The sequence below is a fragment of the Scyliorhinus torazame genome, chromosome 22, assembly GCF_047496885.1.
Source record: "Scyliorhinus torazame isolate Kashiwa2021f chromosome 22, sScyTor2.1, whole genome shotgun sequence".
In the NCBI taxonomy this organism is placed as follows: Eukaryota; Metazoa; Chordata; class Chondrichthyes; order Carcharhiniformes; family Scyliorhinidae; genus Scyliorhinus; species Scyliorhinus torazame.
Window position 1 is genome coordinate 64,850,234 of NC_092728.1, and position 21,493 is coordinate 64,871,726.

At 43.1% G+C, this 21,493-nt stretch overlaps 1 protein-coding gene across 2 annotated transcripts in view; it reads right to left on the reverse strand.

Moving 5' to 3' along the window:
• The window catches only part of LOC140399096 (pappalysin-1-like), a 457,633-nt gene that overhangs the window by 410,479 nt on the left and 25,661 nt on the right, over positions 1 to 21,493 (reverse strand). For both annotated transcript variants that reach the window (XM_072488243.1, XM_072488242.1), the window contains exon 2: positions 5,711 to 6,764. In XM_072488243.1, the coding sequence (XP_072344344.1) occupies positions 5,711 to 6,764 (1,054 nt within the window). The remainder of the gene's footprint in view (positions 1 to 5,710; positions 6,765 to 21,493) is intronic.

Genomic DNA, 21,493 nt, shown 5'->3' on the forward strand with positions numbered 1-21,493 from the left:
CACTGAATTGATTTTAATCACTGATTATTTTAAGTGGGCCCAAGTGTATTCCATGATTTTAAATGGCTCTTCAATACCAGTATTGTCACTGGTGTAAGCTGATAACAATACTATGAAAACACACATCTGAAGTAAAAGTCAAAGATACTACTGGACATCTGTAGCATGTAGATTGACAGTATGATTCCCGTACCAGCCTCCCCGAATAGGTGCCGGAATGTGACGACTAGGGGCTTTTCACAGTAACTTCATTTGAAGCCTACTTGTGACAATAAGCGATTTTCATTTCATTTCATGATAAGCCTATTGTGCATTTGAATGTGTTTTGCCTTTAGTAGTTTGTGTACAAAGCAATGTAATAAATCCCTTAGGCACCATACTGAGACTGCTTTCCCTCTAACATATCTGCATAAATTTGCTTCTCAAGGACTAATAGAAAAAGTTTCAGTTGAGATAGTTCAGCTGAGGCGGCATGGCGGAGCAGTGGTTAGCACTGCTGCCACACAGCTCCGAGGACCCAGGTTTGATACTGGCCCCGGGTCACTGTCCGTGTGGAGTACATTCTCCCCTTGTCTGCATAGGTCTCACCCCCACCAAATTAGGTGGATTGGCCACACTAAATTTCCCCTTAATTGGAAAACAAAGAATTGGGTACTCTAAATTTATTTTTTTAAAAGGTCTCAAACCCACAACCCAAAAGGTGTGCAGGGTAGGTGGATTGGCCATGCTAAATTGCCCCTGAATTGGAAAATAAATAATTGGGTACTCTTAAAAAAGATAGTACATGGGCGGCATGGCGGTCCAGTGGTTAGCAATGCTGCCTCACGGCGCCGAGGTCCCAGGTTTGATCCCTATGTCATTACCAATGTGGAGTCTGCACATTCTCCCCGTGTCTGCGTGGGTTTCGCCCCCAGAACCCAAAGATGTGAAGGTAGGTGGATTGGTCAAGCTAAATTGCCCCTGAATTGGAAAAAATGAATTGGGTACACTAAATTTATTTTAAAAAGATAGTACCACTGAATACAGGCTAGATCTAAGGACATGTTTATATACACATTTCAATAGAAAATGGATTGTTTTTAGATGTCCAAAGCTGAAAGGTTGAATATTCTAAAATGGCATCTCACATTATTATCCAAATCTATTGCTGTTTGTCCTCTACCAATTGACAGAAAGAGCTTGTGGACCATGACTGAGATTTTAACCCCACGAGTGGCCAAAAGATTGTGACAACAGTGTAGCTATATGTTTTCAAAATATTCAATTGCATAAAAGAACTTTTGGTGCTGAGAAAGAAACAGGAGAAAGAAGACAACAAGCAAGACAGAGGGGGCTTGCTTTTCAAATCAGGGTAGGGAACCTGACCCCCTGGATCATTTTTGGATCCCAGCCCTTTGCCGTAACTGCATCGCTCACACATGTCATTGTCACCGGAGGTGAGCTCAGCGCCCAGTTGGTAGTGCTGAGCATGATCAGAAAATGATGAGCACGAACAAGAAAGTCAGCCAGTAACTACATCAGGGCCTGTCACTACCTTGCCAAAAGAGAGCAGAAAGAACCTTGTAGAGTAAAGGGTTATCATCAGAAACGTTCATAATGCAGATGTAATAATGTTAGATAGAATGACCGAGAAGAAAGAGAGATCTGGAAGGAGGAAAAACTCCAACCTCATGTTGAGATCCAAGGCTGGGATTTTCTGGTCCTGCCCATATTGGGAATCATTGCTAACAGGATGGAAAATTTTGGGAGACCAAAATTTGGCGGGTCCAGAAATTCCTGCCGCAAGTTTGTTGTAAATAAAGAGTAATGGTTTTAAGAAATTAAGACTCAAGCGGCATACATTGGCAGAGCAGATCATCCCCAAAACCCCCGTTTAGAGGTGTACCTCACAACAAAACACACCTTGAAGGAGCAACAGACTAACCATTCATGTAAGTGGCTATATGGCCAAATGAAAGTTAATGCACACGATGCAGTGCAAGATGGCCTATTTCCTGACATTTTCCACCTTAAACTTTCCAAATTAAAAATTCTGTTCTTGCCCTTCCCAGACCTTTAACATGCTTCCCAAGGAAATAAATTGGCCATTAATTGGAGGCAAGTGGGTTCCTGACATCCCCTCCACCCGCCCTTTGAAAATTGAAGTGATCCTGGAGATGTCAGGATACAGAGGTGCGATTTGGGAAAATCACTTCCAAATCAGACTCTCATCCATTCCCAATCTGGCTGACAATTGAAATGTGGCCCAGGCTCTCATGCTGAAGTATCCATAGAATTCATAAAATTCCTGCAGTGCAGAAGAAGCATTGAGTCTGCACCAACCCTCTGAAAGAGTATCTAGGCCCACATACCCCACCCAATCCCCGTAACCCCACCTAATCTGCACATCTTTGGACACTAAGGTGCAAAACAAATTTCCAGGATGGCTCCGGAGCAAGGCAACTTCTTGCAAGCTGTGCCCAGCATACTCTCTAATTCTATCTTTTACTCTTGTTCTATGTTTCTAAAATTTCATTCTAACTCTTTTAAACTCTCTCCTCATATTAAGTTGATCTTTTCTCTACACCCTAGCTAGAACTGTAACATTAAATTCTGCAGTCTCTCCTTCCTTCCCTATGTACAGAATGTGTTGTCTGTATAGCAGGCAAGGAACAATACTTTGCACTGTATACTAGTACATGTGACAATAATAAATCAAATCAAATTCAGCACGGCCAATTCACCTAACCTGCAAATCTTTGGACTGTGGGAAGAAACTGGACCACCTGGGAGACATGGGGAGAACATGCAAACTCCACACACAGTCACCCAAGGCCGGAATTGAACCCAGTTCCCTGGCGCTATGAGACAGCAGTGCTTACCACTGTGCTGCCCCATGAATCCTATAAAACCTGCATTCAAAAATACCTTAAGCACACAGAAGAATCTGAATTCTCCTTCCAGAGTTTGGATTTAACTTCCTAATGATGCAGTCACTCCAAAGATATTGTCGTCCATCACAATATCTCTGGCTGGACCATGCTGCAGAAACGGCATCCAAAATCAAAAATGTCCAAATTTTGCCACAAAATCAGCACGGGTCCAAATGGACCAACTTCAGACTCGGAAACAATTTTGAACCCTAAGAGAAGGCTACAAAACTCCTTGTTTCCCAGTTTTAAATAAAATCCTCACAAAATCAAGTCCATTGTAACTTTTTTCTTTGGGGGGTGGATTTCTTGAGACCTTTGGATATTTGAATTTCCTCTGAATTAAAATAAAAAGTGACTTATCACACATTTCAGAAACATCTCAGATTATATTTTAATTCCATTCACAGTTGTTAGGTACGCAAGCACAGCAATAATTTTACACACAGCAAGATCCCACAGACAGCAATGTGGTGGATGCTCAGTGGATCCATCCTTGATGCTGTTCACTAGAAGGGTGATTTGGCCAGGACACCGAGAGAACCTCCTCTCTTCTTACAATAGAGCAATAGGATCTTTAATGCTCACCAGAACCCGCACACCGAGCCTTGGTTTGTTCGCTAATCCAAAGCATACCATCTCTAACAATGTAGCACTCCCGGAGCACTGCACTGGAAAGTCAATCTGAAGGGCAGCACGGTGATGCAGTGGTTAGCACTGCTGCCTCACAGTGCCAAGGTCCCGGGTTCAATCACGACCCTGGGTCATTGTCCATGTGGAGTTTGCACATTCTCTCCGTGTTTGCATTGGTTTCGCCCCCACAATCCAAAGATGTGCAGGGTAGGTGGAATGGGCCCCTTAATTGGAAAAAATGAATTGGGTACTCTAAATTTAACAAAAAAGAAAGTCAATCTGGATGGTCTGCTCAGTTCCTAGAGTGGGGCTTGAATCCAAAATCTTCCAACTCAGGCAGCAGTCCTACTAACTGAGCCTAATTAATTGATGTGAGAGACTCTTATGTGTACACAATGTTGTTTTTAAACACAGAAAGAATCCTTAAAATCCTTGCATAAGCCACTACTTCTTCAGCACACCATTCATAACGAATTAAGTCATAAAGAAAATCCCAGCATAGTCTATTATCAGCAAATGTGCAACAATATCTTGTTGCCAAAATATTTTTCCTTAACCCAAATAAAAGTTCTCTGATAGTAAAGCAGCTGAGATCTTGATATTACAAACCATTTTGCCAAGTTCCAGAATTTCCCTAATCATGAGACTTGACTGCACTGGTCTCAAAGATCTCAATGGCATTACATTGGAACATATTTGATATCCTACAATTTAATTTGAAAAAACCACATTCTATACCACCAATGTCTTAAGATGGTAATCTTTCCTCAATATATATATGTATTTTCAATGATGGTGCTGAAATGGATGTGGTGATTAATAGTATGGAATGGGCTCATAGCGAATTGGCAGATTTTTCACAGCATCAGTTTTTATCTTCCATTGCCTTGGAAGAATTCAAACTACAATTCTATAAACCTAAGTGGACGGGTGAACTCAGCTGCCAATTCGCTGCGGTATGTTCTATTGGCCCCCGATATGTCCAAGGAAAGCTAATTAAAATGTTACAACATTCTCCCAGTGAAATTTATGTTAAAGGGCGTGAAGAAAGCAATTGAGCAAATTGACATTGTCCATTGATAAATAAAGTTGCAATTTATTGGTGTTGATTACCAAGCATGAGATGGCGCTGATAAGAATGGACAAATATTGTTCTTACTTAGTAACAGGACTTTCCATCTAGCCATTCAAGCTCTTCAAGATAAAGAACAATAGACCACTTTGCCATCTTTTGACAGAAACAAAGTGCTAAGTAAACCTCCCAAAAAAAGCTCTGCGCAGTTCATAGAATCCATACTGTGCAGAAGGAGGCCATTTGGCTCCTCAAGTCTCCACTGACCCTCTGAAAGAGCATTCTACCTAGGCCCACTTCTCCCACACTATTCCTGTAATCCCACCTAATGTGCACACCTTTGGACACTAAAGGACAATTTAGTGTGGCCAATCCACCTAACCTGCAGGTCTTTGTCACTGTTGCAGGAAACTGGAGCACCCGAAGGAAACCCAATCTGACACGGGGAGAATGTGCAAACTCCATGCAGACAATCACCCAAAGCCGGAATTGAACCCTGGTCCCTGGCCCTGTGAGGCAGCAGTGCCACCATGCCACTCAGGTTACTTAGAACAGTTACGTCATAGTGAGAATCAAAGAATCATAGAATCATAAAATTTCCAGTCCAGAAGGAGGCCATTCGGCCCATCGAGTCTGCACCGGCCCTTGGAAAGAGCACCCCACTTAAGTCCACATCTCCACCCCTATCCCCATAACCCAGTAACTCCATCTAACCTTTTTTGGATACTAAGGGCAATTTATCATGACCAATCCACCAAACCTGCACATCTTTGGACTGTGGGAGGAAACTGGAGCACCTGGAGGAAGCCCACGCAGACACAGGGAGAACGTGCAGACTCCGCACAGACGGTGACCCAATCCAGGAATCGAACCTGGAACCCTGGAGCTGTGAAGCAACTGTGGTAACCACTGTGCTACCGTGTGCAGAAGGCAGCATACACTTGGGTGAAAAAAGAATTGAACCATTTTGTTACATTCAAAAGTATTAGTTTTAAAACGTTTACTTCCAGAGGCATTTATTTGAACCGAGAGCCTCGAGATATATACATTTCACAGTAATTATTCAGTGACAATTGAATATGATTACTAATACTACCTGTAGGGTGATTTGGGGTCAAAACATGTCTTTGTTACATCAGTCACATTTGGATCGCAGCAATCACCATCATCAAAATTGTACAGTTCATCATTGCATTCCATATCACACACCCCATCTCCTTTCTTCTTTAGCAAAGAGGAACGTCGCAGTGGTTTGCAATCTCCACCATCATTTCCTGTTAGTGTGTGGTCACATTCCAAGTCGCAGTCCCCGTTTCCTATTTTACTTATGTCACAATTGGCCAAAATAAGACGATTTCTTAGAGAGGAATTTTTAACATCCAAAATTGTAAGATCCCAGGTGATGTTGTAGCGATGAAAGGCATTGTTTAAGTGCCGGTGCTGAAGATCTATTTGTTCTCTTGTAACAGTTGGCTTTTGAAGGTCGTCATCGTAGATGTTGACAACTCGATAGCGGACAGATTTCAGCTTGCGGAAGCTGAAGAGTTTATTGTAGCTTGTTATGACTTCCACATTGTCACAAACAGTTTGACCACAAGGAGGGGGCTCCAGATTAGCATTCGATAGCCAGCCGTTGTGATGCTTTGTTTCCATTTGAGGATATTTGCTGTCCTTTACAGTTAGCCAGTGCACCTCCACATCCTCGAAGTTGTCGTGAAGGACCAGCTCGTTATTTCTCTGAGCACGGTGTTTCATGTCGTGAATTATTTTCCCCTGAACTCTTCCTTCATTCCACAAACTGAAGTCGGCCATGTAGCCGCGATAGTTCTGATTCTGGAAATTTCCACCAAGCATCAGTGCTTTGCACTTTTTGCCCAAGGGGCTGAAGATGTCACCCACTTGCTCATTGCTCACGGCAACTTGGGCTCCATTAACATACAGCTTCATTTTACGTCCATCATACGTGATTGCCAAATGTACCCACTGGTTAGCATGGTATTTCTGGTGGGCTGTGATGGTGGTCATTTTGCGAGCTCTATCTGTTTTTAGAGAGAAGAAGAATCGTGGATCCCTGTTACCCGAGTCACTCATGGACTGAATCCCAAGAGCCCATCCTCTGTCCCGGGATGAAGAACATTTGTCGTAAAGTCCTACATCCAAGAAACATAAAAGGCTGTAAGATGTTTTGAAAGAAAGCTTTTTCACACATTATTATGACTCACAGGATAGCTGGAGAAGTACAACTGAGGGATATACTTTTATATCACATTCAATGAGCTAGAAACTCAGCAATTTATACAAACTGTGCTTCTGCACTTGTGCAGCATATTATTGTCAATCAGAAACATTCACTGGACTTTGCAATTTTGAAATTCCAGATTTACCCAATGCTGCCAACCACTGTCCAAAGAACACCTATCCCCATCAAAACATACCTGTTGCGCATTGTTACCCTATGAGGTGCAGTATGTTATTTTACCATCTGAACCACTGTTAGAGAAGCCGATGATAAGTTTAAGAGAGAGTTTTGGGTCGGCCAAGGAGTGAACTGGATTTATTTTTAAAAATTAATTCATTTTGCAAAGTTTTTTTTAAAAAGCAAGTCACATTTCACTTCAAAACAGAGGCCATCTGCTAACAATCAGTCATTAGTAGTATGGTCTAATGTCAACAGAGTAAAGGTTACGTGAACATTTCGCTATATTTTCTTGAAATTTACCTCACTGATGGGAAAGTGAAAAGCAAAATGGTACGTTTCTGCAAGACGTTATTTTCCTAGGGGCTCTAAAATCCCCTTTTCCTGTTTCCTTTGGAAGCAGATGTCAAGTTCAGGAAGGTAATGTGTTTATACACATGAAGGAAAATTTTCGTACAATCAAAAAAAAAAGCTCAAGTATACTAGTTTTTAAAAAATCGTCGAGAATTGACTACAAGTATTGCTTGTCTAGGTCATTTTAAATATAGTCCTTGCATACTCATGTAAAAGTCTTTGATCTGTTTCGGCATGGTGGTGCTAAAATGCCCAGTGTAGCAAACTCTCAGATGTCTCAGATTTAAAAATAACTACTCATGCTCATGTTCTGCTCTGAGTAAAATCGATCAAGCAAATGCCGAATTATAAACAGCCAAATAAATAAGTTAAAGACAATTCAATTAAATTCTGTTAGTGACTATACATACCTACAGGTGAAAGAATGTAAGCCTCCTTTAACACAATTGCTTCATCAAATAATTTCATGAGGGTTTTCGGAACAAAGACAATAGAAGAGAATTGTAATCCTAATTTCTTCTCATATTTCAGCAGCCTTGGTCTCTCTTACTCTTGGCATTTATTTGCTGCCTCGCTGTGCAACACACAAGCAATAGTGACCCCCCCAATTCCCAGGATTGTGAAACTCAGCATGACAGGAACTGGTCTTGTGTTCTGGCTTTCTGTAATGCCCCCCTTTTCTAATTATTATCTTTAGCCTGTTTGTCTTTCAGAATTATTTTTTGTACTTGTAACACAAACAATGTATTTTGGAGGTAAATTTGACTGCATCAGAATTCCATCAAGGCCCCTCAGGCAGCTCAGCATTATTGATGTATCAAATACCCAAAAGTCATTGGCTTGCACAGAAAGGGCATCCCCCATTTCACCAGCAACTTATTGGCAATTGAACTGAGAGACTAAATTCTCAAACAGCAAACAGCAAATCAGGAGAAGTAAGTGACTGAGTCTCTGTATCATGTGTTCAGACAATACAAGACTCCCAATATGAGCAAGCAAGACAATCTCATATTTACTCTGGTCTTCGGCATATGACCTTGTGCTGGCCATCACTGTGCTCCTACCGCCCACTCAGAAATAGCAGATATAATGTAATAAGGGACACATTCTGGTTTAATACAAGCTATGTTCTTTGGAATTCAGAGTGTTGTAATTCCCACAATATGTATCTAACTGCAAACACTTTCAGTTCTTTTGAGGGTGTGCTTAAAATAAAGATTCAAGAACCAAGCAATGTGCTGCAAGTAATGTTCTTTGTATCAATGGGAAGAGCTCCACATGGATTATTGAGCGCCTAAAGGAAATGCTGTCCACCCCTACACCAAGGCACTGGAACAGTGTGAGTCCTGGGTCTGAATATTCACAAAACACATATTTCATCTGGTGAATTATTAAGGGAATTGAATGTGACTTAAATATTTATGAGCATGTAACCAATACAGTAAATGTCCAGTGTTTGCTCACTGGCTCGCCTATTTCTTGGTCTTTTTAGAATAATAATAATCTTCATTATTGTCACAAGTAGGCTTACATTAACACTGCAATGAAGTTACTGTGAAAAGCTCCTAGTCGCCACTCTCCAGCACCTGTTTGGGTACACTGAGGGAGAATTCAGAATGTCCAATTTTACCGAACATCACGTCTTTCGGACTTGTGGGAGGAAACCGGAGCACCCGGAGGAAACCCACGCAAACATGGCGAGAACGTGCAGACTCCACACAGACAGTGACCCAAGCCGGGAATCGAACCTTGGACCCTGGCGCTGTGAAGCCACAGTGCTGATCACTGTAGCACGGACCTTAGAGAGGACAAGCGCGAATGTGAATCGATAGATTTTTTACCCTAACTGGGTAGAAACCAAGGATCCGTGCACTGTCCCCAACTTTACTTTCTGCTTTCCCAGGAACACAAACCTTTTCCTTCCCGATTCTACCTTTTCTCCTGGGTTTCAAAAGCCATGGTTGTCAGCTTATTTAGCCTTATTCTTTTGAAACTTGGTGGCTCAGTTAAGGAGGAAAGTTTCATATCTTTCAACAGTTGCCGTAATCTCGCTGAGAACAGGAAGCTGTGAATTTTGTGGAGACAGTAGGCAGTGGTGTCAAAGGCAAAGGGGAACAGACAACTTGACATCCGAAGTGGATATTCTCTCGACTACCTAACACGGGGCTGAAGATGATGGATTCCCTGCACCGTGACCTTCAAAGCCTACCAAAGGGAACACCGGCTGACCCGCGGGCATTTAATTGCCCCTCAGGGATAGAAAGCCTGGCTTCAGAGATGTACCAATCAATCAGACACCAGCAGCAGCACTCTGGGAAGAGACTTGGGGTGCTGGATAAGGATTAAGGTAAGTGTGCAGGGGTCTTGCCAGATGCAAAGCCATTAAAGTCATGCACGGGGTAAGCAGTGTGATCTCCACAGCCCCAGTACCGAGTTGTGGAAATTAAGAGGTGGTATTTCTCAATGGCAAAAGGAAATCCTACATTATAGGAAAAGACAGGAATGAAAAATGGCTATTCAGCCTTTCAGAATTTGTATCCTAGTATTTCCCCCATCTCCCGGCTGAATGTATTCTGTCTAGCCCAAAATATTATTGCCTCTCACTGTTTTTCCTGGCAGGTTATTCCAAATATTTATCACTCTTTGGCGAAAGTTGTTCCTTCATTTTTTATATGTTCTTTTCACACATTTCTATTCATGTCTTTTGATACTATTTTACTTGTTTTCTTTGTAGTAATGTTAAATTTGCTTTCAGATGCAGTGACCATAATTTTTCAGTCTTTCTTAGACTCAGGGTGGTCCTGTCCTGGAGGACAAGGAAAATGCAAATGTTCCACGTTTGTTCAAAAAAAAGGGTGTAATGATTAGTCCAGCAAGTGCAGGCCAGTCAATTTAACTTTGGTGGCAGGGAAACTGCTAGAAACAATAATTTAAGACAAAATTAATAGTCACATAGGCAAATGCAGGTTAATTAAGGAAAGTCAGCACGCATTCCAGAGGGAAAGTTGTGCTTAACTAATTTGCTGGAGTTTTAAGAGCTAACAGAGAGGGTTGGTGAAGGCAATGCTGTTGATGTGGTGTACATGGACTTCTAAAAGGTATTTGATGTGGTGTGGACAAAGTTATAATGGAATAAAATGTACAGTAGCAATACGGATGCAAAATTGACTGAGTGACAGGAAACAGAGAGTAGTGGTAATTGGATAGTTTTCAGGCTGGAGAAAGGTTGTCGTAGAGTTGCCCATGGTTCAGTGTTGAGACCTTTGGTGATTGTGTCTTTAAGGGCAACACAGCAGAGTAAGGGTTGCCTGGCCTGTGTGACCAATTGGGACTCAGGGTGTGGAATCACCCTGGTTTAGCACAGGGCTAAATCGCTGGCTTTGAAAGCAAACCAAGGCAGGTCAGCAGCACGGTTCAATTCCCATACCAGCCTCCCCGAACAGGTGCCGGAATGTGGCGACTAGGGGCTTTTCACAGTAACTTCATTTGAAGCCTACTTGTGACAATAAGCCATTTTCATTTCTTTTTCATTTCATGTGTACAATACTGATTAATAAATATCTTTTGTGCTCACGAATGAAGTCTGTGAAAGTGCATCTTTACATCTGGTGGTGAGGACAAATTATCTTAACACTGCCTCTGGCCTGGCACCTGTGAGTATCCTGTTGTAATCAAAGTCTAAAAAAAGGTACTCACCAGAATGCCTCTCGTTAGGCGAATAGACCCATTTGGTTCATCCACGGAGGACGAGACACAATATGTTGAGCACCTTGGGTATTATTTCCAAGAAAATGAAATAGGAGATGAGGCAAAATGCAAGGCAATTTACTAAGTGTTTGCGGAACTCTGATCTATAACCTTATTCACATCTTATAGCCCCAAGTGCGCAACTCCAAATTATTTAATGAGCTTTTGGATTTAGTGAAGGCTCAATCGTAATCTCAGCCATCAGTCATACTCCAGAGATTCAAATGTTATTTGAGAGTCAATAATCGCAGGCGAACCGATTACGACTTGTATTGCTAAACTGAAGCAATTAGTGGAATATAGTGATTTTCGATCCACCCTAAATGACATGTTACGGGATAGATTAATTTGGCGTGAACAATGACGCAATTCAGCACAGATTGCTTGCAATGCTCCACATAGATTTTAACCGAGCAATGGAGACAGTGCTGGCCATGGAAAGCATTGAGAAAGGTGCACAAGAACTGCAGAATTCACAAAATGATGTCATTCTCCAGTTCGGGGAGGAACCTGCAGCCAGCGGTGGCACCAAATCCTCCGAAGAAGCTGCAAAGCAGGAAACAATTTCAGCCACCAACAAAACAAAAAGGCACAGAATAGGCAATCAGTCAGTAATGCTTAAAGTGGAATGTTACCGATGTGGAGGTAACTGCATCTTGTTGGCTGAAGGAGGCTGAGTATTTTTATTGTCACCAAAGAGGACATTTGTTAAAGCAGTGCAGAGCTAAGTCAATATCGGCGAGTAATCAATCAACCAAGATGTTATAAATATACAATTTAGAAGAGCATAGTGCCAATGATTCTGGTATTTACTCTCTGTTTAATATAAAAACAGGCAAGACAGACACTATTAACTATAATGCTCCAGGTAATGAGAAGCCTCTTAAGATGGAAGTGGATAAAGGGGCATCAGCCACTGTGATGGGAGAGCATAAATTTCAGTACCTAATAGAGGGAGTCCAACCAGTGAACTTGAAGAGCATGTCTGGCAAATAGAAGACTTATACAGGAGATCCTTACAAATAAAATGTGCCACAATGGTACCCATAAGCTATGGACAACAGTCTATCCAGCTCCCAGTGGTAATAGTAATATTGGTAGAGGACCAAGCCTTCTTAGCCGTGATTGGCTTAAAGAAATAAAGTTGAGTTGGACCGCGAATTTTCAAGTGTGGGAAGGGGGACTGCCTGCAGAGATAAGAAAATACGAGAGCATCTTCTGTAATAAATTAGGCAAAACCAAAGGGTTACAAGCTAAGATTTACGTGGATCCAAAGGCCAATCCAGGATTCTTTAGGGCAAGACTAGTGCCATATGCTTATAATAGAAAGTGGATACTGAGTTAAACAGGTTAGAAGAACTAGGAATTATCCACCCAGTTCAGTTCTCGGAATGGCCAGCAACTATAGTCCCCATATTGAAACCGAACAAGACCATCCTCATTTGTAGCAATTATAACCTAACAGCTAATCAGGATTCCAAGCTGGATAAATATCCAAGTTCAAGAGTGGAAGATCTAATAAAATGAATGAAACAAATAATCTTTATTGTCACCAGTAGGCTTACATTAACACTGCAATGAAGTTATTGTGAAAAGCCCCCAGTCGCCACATTCCAGCGCCTATTCGGGTACACAGAGGGAGAATTCAGAATTCTCTGTATGCAAAGCTGACGAGAGGTCAACCTTACACAAAGCTGAATATGAGCTACACATTCCAGCAACTCGAATTAGATGACGCTTCCCAGGGTATGTCACTATAAACACACACAAAGGCCTGTTCCAGTGCACACACCTCCCTTTTAGGGTGTCTTCAGCATGAGAAATATTCGAAAGGATCATGGAGAGTCTGCTACAGGGGCTACTGCGGATTGTAGTATACCCTGATGATATCCTTATAATGGGATCGACAGAGTCTGAGCATTGAGAAAACGTAGAAGAGGTGATAAAGAGATTTCAGGAGGTTGGAGTTCACCTTAAGACAGAAAAGTACAACTTTAAAGTCGCTGATGTAACCTATCCGGAACACCGTGTAGATGCACAAGGATGACATCCTGTGGAAGACAAGGTCAAAGTGATAAAGGAGGGGCAGCACGGTGGCGCAGTGGGTTAGAACTGCGGACTCACGGCGCCGAGGTCCCATGTTCAATCCCGGCTCTGGGTCACTGTCCATGTGGAGCTTGCACATTCTCTCCGTGTTTGCGTGGGTTTCGCCCCCACAACCCAAAAATGTGTAAGCTAGGTGGATTGGCCACGCTAAATTGCCCCTTAATTGGAAAAAATGAATTGGGTACTGTAAAAAGTTTTAAAAAAGTGATAAAGGAGGCGCATGCCCCCACATACACAACTGAACTCTAATCATTTTTGCAGATGGTAAACTACTACGGACTTTTTTTTTAACCAAACTCATCAATTGTATTGGCCCCCTGCATATTCTGCTAAAGAATTACCATCGTTGGGCTTGAAAGGCTCCCCAGTAGGAAGCTTTCAACAGAGTAAAGCAATTGCTGCATTTCTCAAACCCGTTAGTTCAACCCATCTAAAGAACTGATCTTGACCTGCGACTCCTCTCCATATAGTGTTGATGCGGTGTCGTCCTATGAGATGGACAACGGCTCTGAAATGCCAATAGAGTATTTGTGCAAGAACCCTCTCAGAGGCTGAAAAAGGTTATTCACAAATCGAGAAGGAAGGACTATCAATAGTCTTTGGCATCAAGAAATTCCACCAGTACTTACATGGTGGAAACTTTACCATTTTTTCTGACCACAAATCGCTGTTGTGTTTCTTCAAGGAGGACAAGGCTAACCCGCCGATCGCCTCGGCAAGAATTCAATGATGGGTTTTAACTCCGTCTGTCTATGAATATGGCACTGACTGTTAGGAATGGGTTAACAGACCTTCAATTAAATACTAATTTGATGTTAATTATCCAATAGAAGTCACTGATATATAAAGAGGTTACAGATGGCACTATTTGTTGGTGGAGATTTGTGTGTGAAGTTGGATCAAAGAAATAAAGGTGTTTTGGGGAAAAGCAGAACTCTTGACTCCTTTGCTCTATAGCAACCCAGGAAGTTAAACACTGACCTAGAGCACACATAGTGAATGTGGATGCTCATAGCTGCCCACCCTTTCAAGAAAGTTTCACATATACCCCAGAACCACAAAACATCATCATGGCTTTATATTTTTTAGATACATTTCCAGTCTCGACGATGCAGATCATGAACTGGATCAATCAAGAACAATTTCTGGTCTAAAGTGAGAGACAAAATACTTATAGGATGGGTAAATGAGCCCGTTTCCAAGGAAATGAAATCATTCTTTATCCGCAAGAATGAATTGAGTTGTCAGGATGGCATCATACTCTGGGGAGCAAGAGTAGTCTTTCCAGTACTAGACAGAGAGCTGCTCCTAACTGAATTACACAGCGCTCACCCTGGCATCTCTGAGATGAAGATGCTTGCCAGGAGTTTTGTGTGGTGGCCTGGTATTGGTTCTGGTATCGAGAAGTACAATTCTTATCAATAAATACATTTTGTGTTAACTAATGAAACCTGTGAAAGTGCATCTTTCATAGAATTTACAGTGCAGAAGGAGGCCATTCGGCCCATCAAGTCTGCACCGGCTTTTGGAAAGAGCACCCTACCCAAGGTCCACACCTCCACCCTATCCCCATAACCCAGTAACCCCACCAAACACTAAGTACAATTTTGGACACTATGGGCAATTTAGCATGGCCAATCCACCTAACCCGCACATCTTTGGACTGTGGGAGGAAACCGGAGCACCCGGAGGAAACCTACGCACATACGGGGAGAATGTGCAGACTCCGCACAGACAGTGAACCAAGCCAGGAATCGAACCTGGGACCCTGGAGCTGTGAAGCAATTGTGCTATCCACAATGCTACCGTGCTGCCCTTACAAGACCCTTGCTTTCCCTGGTGAATATATGTGGCCTAGACCTTGGTGTACAGGGCACGATTCAAAGTTTGTGGATGATTGAAGCTTGGAAGCATTGTGGACTTGTGAAGAGGTTAGTGTAGAACTTTAAAAGGGCAGGCAAGTTGGTGGAATGGGTGGACAGATGATGTTCAAAGTAAGGAAATGTGAAATGATTCATTTTGGTAGGAAGAACATGGAGAGACGAAATAAAATAACATGCACAATTCTAAAGAGGATGCCGGAACAGAGGCACCTCGGTGTATATGTACATTAGCCTTTGCAGACAGCAGGGAAGGTTGAGAATATGGTTAGTAACACATACAGCATCCTCAGCTTTATTAATGCGGGCATAGAGTACAGGATCAAGGGGCTTTTGGTGAACTTGTACCAAACACGAGTTTAGCTTCAGCTGGAGAATTACATCCAGATCAGGATGCTGCACGTTAAGGGCAGCACGGTGGCGCAGTGATTAGCATTGCTGCCTCATGGCGCTGAGGTCCCAGGTTCGATCCCGGCTCTGGGTCACTATCCATAAGACCATAAGACATAGGAGTGGAAGTAAGGCCATTCGGCCCATCGAGTCCACTCCACCATTCAATCATGGCTGATTTCAACTCCATTTACCCGCTCTCTCTCCATAGCCCTTAATTCCTCGAGAAATCAAGAATTTATCAACTTCTGTCTTAAAGACACTCAACGTCCCGGCCTCCACCGCCCTCTGTGGCAATGAATTCCACAGACCCACCACTCTCTGGCTGAAGAAATTTCTCCTCATCTCTGTTCTAAAGTGACTCCCTTTTATTCTAAGGCTGTGCCCCCGGGTCCTAGTCTCCCCTGTTAATGGAAACAACTTCCCTACATCCACCCTATCTAAGCCATTCATTATCTTGCAAGTTTCTATTAGATCTCCCCTCAACCTCCTAAACTCCAATGAATATAATCCCAGGATCCTCAGACGTTCATCGTATGTTAGGCCTACCATTCCTGGGATCATCCGTGTGAATCTCCGCTGGACCCGCTCCAGTGCCAGTATGTCCTTCCTGAGGTGTGGGGCCCAAAATTGCTCACAGTATTCTAAATGGGGCCTAACTAATGCTTTATAAAGCTTCAGAAGTACATCCCTGCTTTTATATTCCAAGCCTCTTGAGATGAATGACAACATTGCATTTGCTTTCTTAATTACGGACTCAACCTGCAAGTTTACCTTTAGAGAATCCTGGACTAGGACTCCCAAGTCCCTTTGCACTTCAGCATTATGAATTTTGTCACCGTTTAGAAAATAGTCCACGCCTCTATTCTTTTTTCCAAAGTGCAAGACCTCGCACTTGCCCACGTTGAATTTCATCAGCCATTTCTTGGACCACTCTCCTAAACTGTCTAAATCTTTCTGAAGCCTCCCCACCTCCTCCATACTACCTGCCCCTCCACCTATCTTTGTATCATCGGTAAACTTAGCCAGAATGCCCTCAGTCCCGTCATCTAGATCGTTAATATATAAAGAGAACAGCTGTGGCCCCAACGCTGAACCCTGTGGGACACCACTCGTCACCGGTTGCCATTCCGAAAGAGAACCTTTTATCCCAACTCTCTGCCTTCTGCCTGACAGCCAATCGTCAATCCATGTTAGTACCTTGCCTCGAATACCATGAGCCCTTATTTTACTCAGCAGTCTCCCATGAGGCACCTTGTCAAAGGCCTTTTGGAAGTCATGATAGATAACATCCATTGGCTCTCCTTGGTCTAACCTATTTGTTATCTCTTCAAAGAACTCTAACAGGTTTGTCAGGCACGACCTCCCCTTACTAAATCCATGCTGACTTGTCCTAATCCGACCCTGCACTTCCAAGAATTTAGAAATCTCATCCTTATCAATGGATTCTAGAATCTTGCCAACAACCAAGGTTAGGCTAATTGGCCTATAATTTTCCATCTTTTTCCTTGTTCCCTTCTTGAACAGGGGGTTACAACAGCGATTTTCCAATCCTCTGGTACTTTCCCTGACTCCAGTGACTTTTGAAACATCATCACCAACGCCTCCACTATTTCTTCAGCTATCTCCTTTAGAACTCTAGGATGTAGCCCATCTGGGCCCGGAGATTTATCAATTTGTAGACCTCTTAGTTTCTCTAGCACTTTCTCCTTTGTGATGGCTACCATATTCAACTCTGTCCCCTGACTCTCCGGAATTGTTGGGATATTACTCATGTCTTCTACTGTGAAGACTGACGCAAAGTACTTATTCAGTTCCTCGGCTACTTCCTTGTCTCCCATCACAAAATTACCTGCGTCATTTTGGAGCGGCCCAATGTCAACTTTTGCCTCCCGTTTGTTTTTAATGTATTTAAAGAAACTTTTACTATCATTCCTAATGTTACTGGCTAGCCTACCTTCAAATTTGATCCTCTCTTTCCTTATCTCTCTCTTTGTTATCCTCTGTTTGTTTTTGTAGCCTTCCCAATCTTCTGACTTCCCACTACTCTTTGCCACATTATAGGCTTTCTCTTTTGCTTTGATGCATTCCCTAACTTCCTTTGTCAGCCATGGCTGCCTAATCCCCCCTCTGATAACCTTTCTTTTCTTTGGGATGAACCTCTGTACTGTGTCCTCAATTACTCCCAGAAACTCCTGCCATTGCTGTTCTACTGTCTTTCCCACTAGGCTCTGCTCCCAGTCGATTTTCGTCAGTTCCTCCCTCATGCCCCTGCAGTTACCTTTATTTAACTGTAACACCGTTACATCTGATTCTACCTTCTTTCTTTCAAATTGGAGATTGAATTCGACCATATTATGATCACTGCCTAATAAGTGCTCCCTTACTTTAAGATCTTTAATCAAGTCTGGCTCATTACATAACACTGAGTCCAGAATGGCCTGTTCCCTTGTGGGCTCCATCACAAGCTGTTCCAAAAAGCCCCCCTGTAAACATTCAATGAATTCCCTTTCCTTGGGTCCACTGGCAGCATTATTTACCCAGTCCACCTGCATATTAAAGTCCCCCATGATCACTGTGACCTTGCCTTTCTGACATGCACTTTCTATTTTGTGGTGCATCTTGTGCCCCTGGTCCTGACCACTGTTAGGAGGCCTGTACATAACTCCCATTATGGTTTTTTTGCCTTTGTGGTTCCTCAACTCTACCCACACAGACTCCACATCATCTGACCCCATGTCGTTTAGTGCTATTGATTTAATTTCATTCCTAATTAACAAGGCAACCCCGCCCCCTCTGCCCACCTCTCTGTCTTTTCGATAGGTTGTGAATCCCTGGATGTTTAAATGCCAGTCCTGAACTCCCTGCAACCATGTCTCTGTGATGCCTACCACATCATACCTGCCAGTCACAATCTGGACCACAAGCTCATCTACCTTGTTCCGTACACTGCGCGCATTTAAATATAGCACCTTTAATTTTCTATTGACCGTCCCTTTTTGTTTTCTTAGTGTGGTGGACCTTGGTTTACTGAGCCTTTCCATACACTGTGTCATACTTTGTGGGATGGGGACTATTGTAACCTCGCCTGAGTTCTGTCTTTTCGTGCTTTTTTGTATTCCTAAGCAGCTACGCTTCCCACTGATTACTTCACCTCTTGGTTCCCTGACTTTCCCTTCCCCCCCCAATCTTTAGTTTAAAGTCCTATTGACCACCCTATTTACTCTTTTCGCCAGAACACTGGTTCCAGCTCGGTTCAGGTGGAGACCATCCCAACGGTATAGGTCCCCCCTGTCCCAAAACTGATGCCAGTGTCCCATGAAAAGGAACCCCTCATTCCCACACCACTCTTTCAGCCACGTGTTAACTTCCCTTATTCTTGCCTCCCTATGCCAATTTGCACGTGGCTCGGGCAGTAATCCGGAGATTATGACCCTTGAGGACCTGTTTTTTAATTTGAATCCTAGCTCTTTATAATCTCTAAACAGGTCCTCTTTCCTAGACTTGCCTATGTTGTTGGTACCGACATGGACCACAACAACTGGATCCTCCCCCTCCCTCTCCAGTATTCTTTCAAGCCGGTCAGAGATGTCCCGCACCCTAGCACCGGGCAGGCAACATACCATGCGGGACTCTTTATCCTGCTCACAAAGGATACCATCTATCCCCCTGATAATAGAATCCCCTACAACTACAACTTGCCTATTTACTCCCTCCCCTTGAATGGCCTGCTGAACCATGGTGCCTTGGTCAGCTGACTCATCCTTCCTGCAACCCTGTTCGCCATCAACACAGGGAGCGAGTGCCTCATACCTGTTGGACAGAGTCAAGGGCTGAGGCTCCTGAGTTCCTGACTGCTGGTTCCCTTTACCTGCCTGACTTGCAGTCACACCCTGCTGTCCCTGGCCACTAGCAGGATTTAAACTACTTACTCTGACAGGTGTGACTGCCTCCTGAAACACAGTGTCCAGGTAAGTCTCCCCCTCCCGGATGTGCCTCAGTGTTTGAAGCTCAGACTCCAGCTCATCAACTCTGAGCCGGAGCTCTTCGAGCAGCCAACACTTACTGCAGATGTGGTCGCTGCAGCTCGCAATGGGATCTGCCAGCTCCCACATCAAGCAGCTCAAGCACATCACCTGACCAGCCATCGCTAATTAATTAATTAGTTTAATTTAAGTTTATGGTGGGGGCAGCTTCAGCCAATCAGACACTACCCTGCACTTTTAACTGAAAAACGGCACAATTAGATTAACCACTTACCTTTCCTGGATACCTTACTGCACCAAACTAGCAAATTCTCACTGTCTGTATCTCTCTCACTCCTGCCCAATCCGGCTGTGTCTCCCTGACCTGCGCAATGCTAATAATAATATAATAATGCTAATAATAATATAACATGGCACTTACCTCACACCAATGGATCTTATTATTAGGTTAGAGGAGGAGGGCGGGTGGGAGACACTACACGTGTAGTGTCTCGGGTTTCCTCTCCACCAGAATTTATTGGTGGGGGGGGGGGAGCTGGAGTTTGCACATTCTCCCCGTGTTCGCATGGGTTTCGCCCCCACAACCCAAAGATGTACAGGGTAGGTGGATTGGCTGCACTAAATTGCCCCTTAATTGGAAAAAATAATTAGGTACTCTAAATTTATTTTTTAAATGGATGCTGCACTTGAGGGAGGGTTTGGATACATTGGAGCGAGTGCAGAAAAGATTCATGGAAATGATTCCAGGGATGAGGAACGACAGTTATGAAGATAAATTAGAGAGAAGGCTGAGTGGAAATTTGACAGTGGGATTCAAAATCATGTGGAATCTGGACAGAGTAGACAGGGAGAAATTGTACCCGCTCAGGAAAGGATCGAAAACGAGAGGGCACAGACTTCAAATAATTGACAAAAGAAGCAAAAGTGAGGTGAGGAAAAAAGATTCACGCAGCAAGTGGTTAAAGGTCTGGAATGCACTGAGTGTGGCGGGGGCAGGTTGAATTGAAGAATTCAGAAGGGAATTAGATTTATCGGAATATGAAGAATGTGCAGGGAGAAGGCAGGAGAATGGCACAAAGTGAGTTGCTCATTCAGACAGCAATGGGTCAAAATGGTTTCTTTCTGCCCTGTAACAATTCAGCGATCCATCCCTGCCAGGTCTTTAATATAATTTGATGGCTCCTCCCACAACTTCCTTCTCAGGAGTTGAAGAAAGCTCAGGTTTCTCTGAACCTTCCATGTTTTTAGTTGGAGTCAGCATGAACTGTATCTCCCAGCGGACAGTTGAAGAGGGGTTCGGAGGAAAGATGCTACATGGGGCCTGGTGACCTGTTTTATGCTTTGAGGAGGGGGGGGGGGGGGGGGAGAGAGACACACCAAAAAGTAACAAAATGAAGGAAATAAGTAAGTTATCTCTCTTAAGAATGAACAGTTCCAGAAAATGACATCAAGCAGTTAATAAAAAGCTAAGTATACTATTCAGTTGCATCTGGTCATCAGGGTACAGTAAAGGATATTATGTACCATAGCTAATGAATATTATAGCTACAATGCATAACTATTATCTAACAGGTACAGTATGTTCTATTAATTGCACCATGTTGCGTTTATAGTTTCCTCTGCAAATAAAACTTGTTCAGCTTTTTACTAACCGTTTTTGGCAAATTACTACGGGTGACCTCATGCAGCACAGGTACAAAAATGCTTTCTTTGGCTTTAGTCCTGCGCTGGATTGTGTGTGAGTTCGAGGCACAGTAAAAGTCCGTTATCAATGAATGGGTTTCGGAAATGTTTGTCAAACATTGCAAATGAACGTGAAAGCTGTGCCTGACCGACCGTTGCAAATAAAAATAACAAATCTGTTCAATCAAAAGCTCTGGAGGTTGTAAAGCAGCAACACCCGTAACTTTGCAGAGTGGTAAAATGTTTCCAACAACTTCACAGTTCACATAAACGCACCAGTGATAATAACCGTGGCGCTATTTCTGGAAGTTTAAACA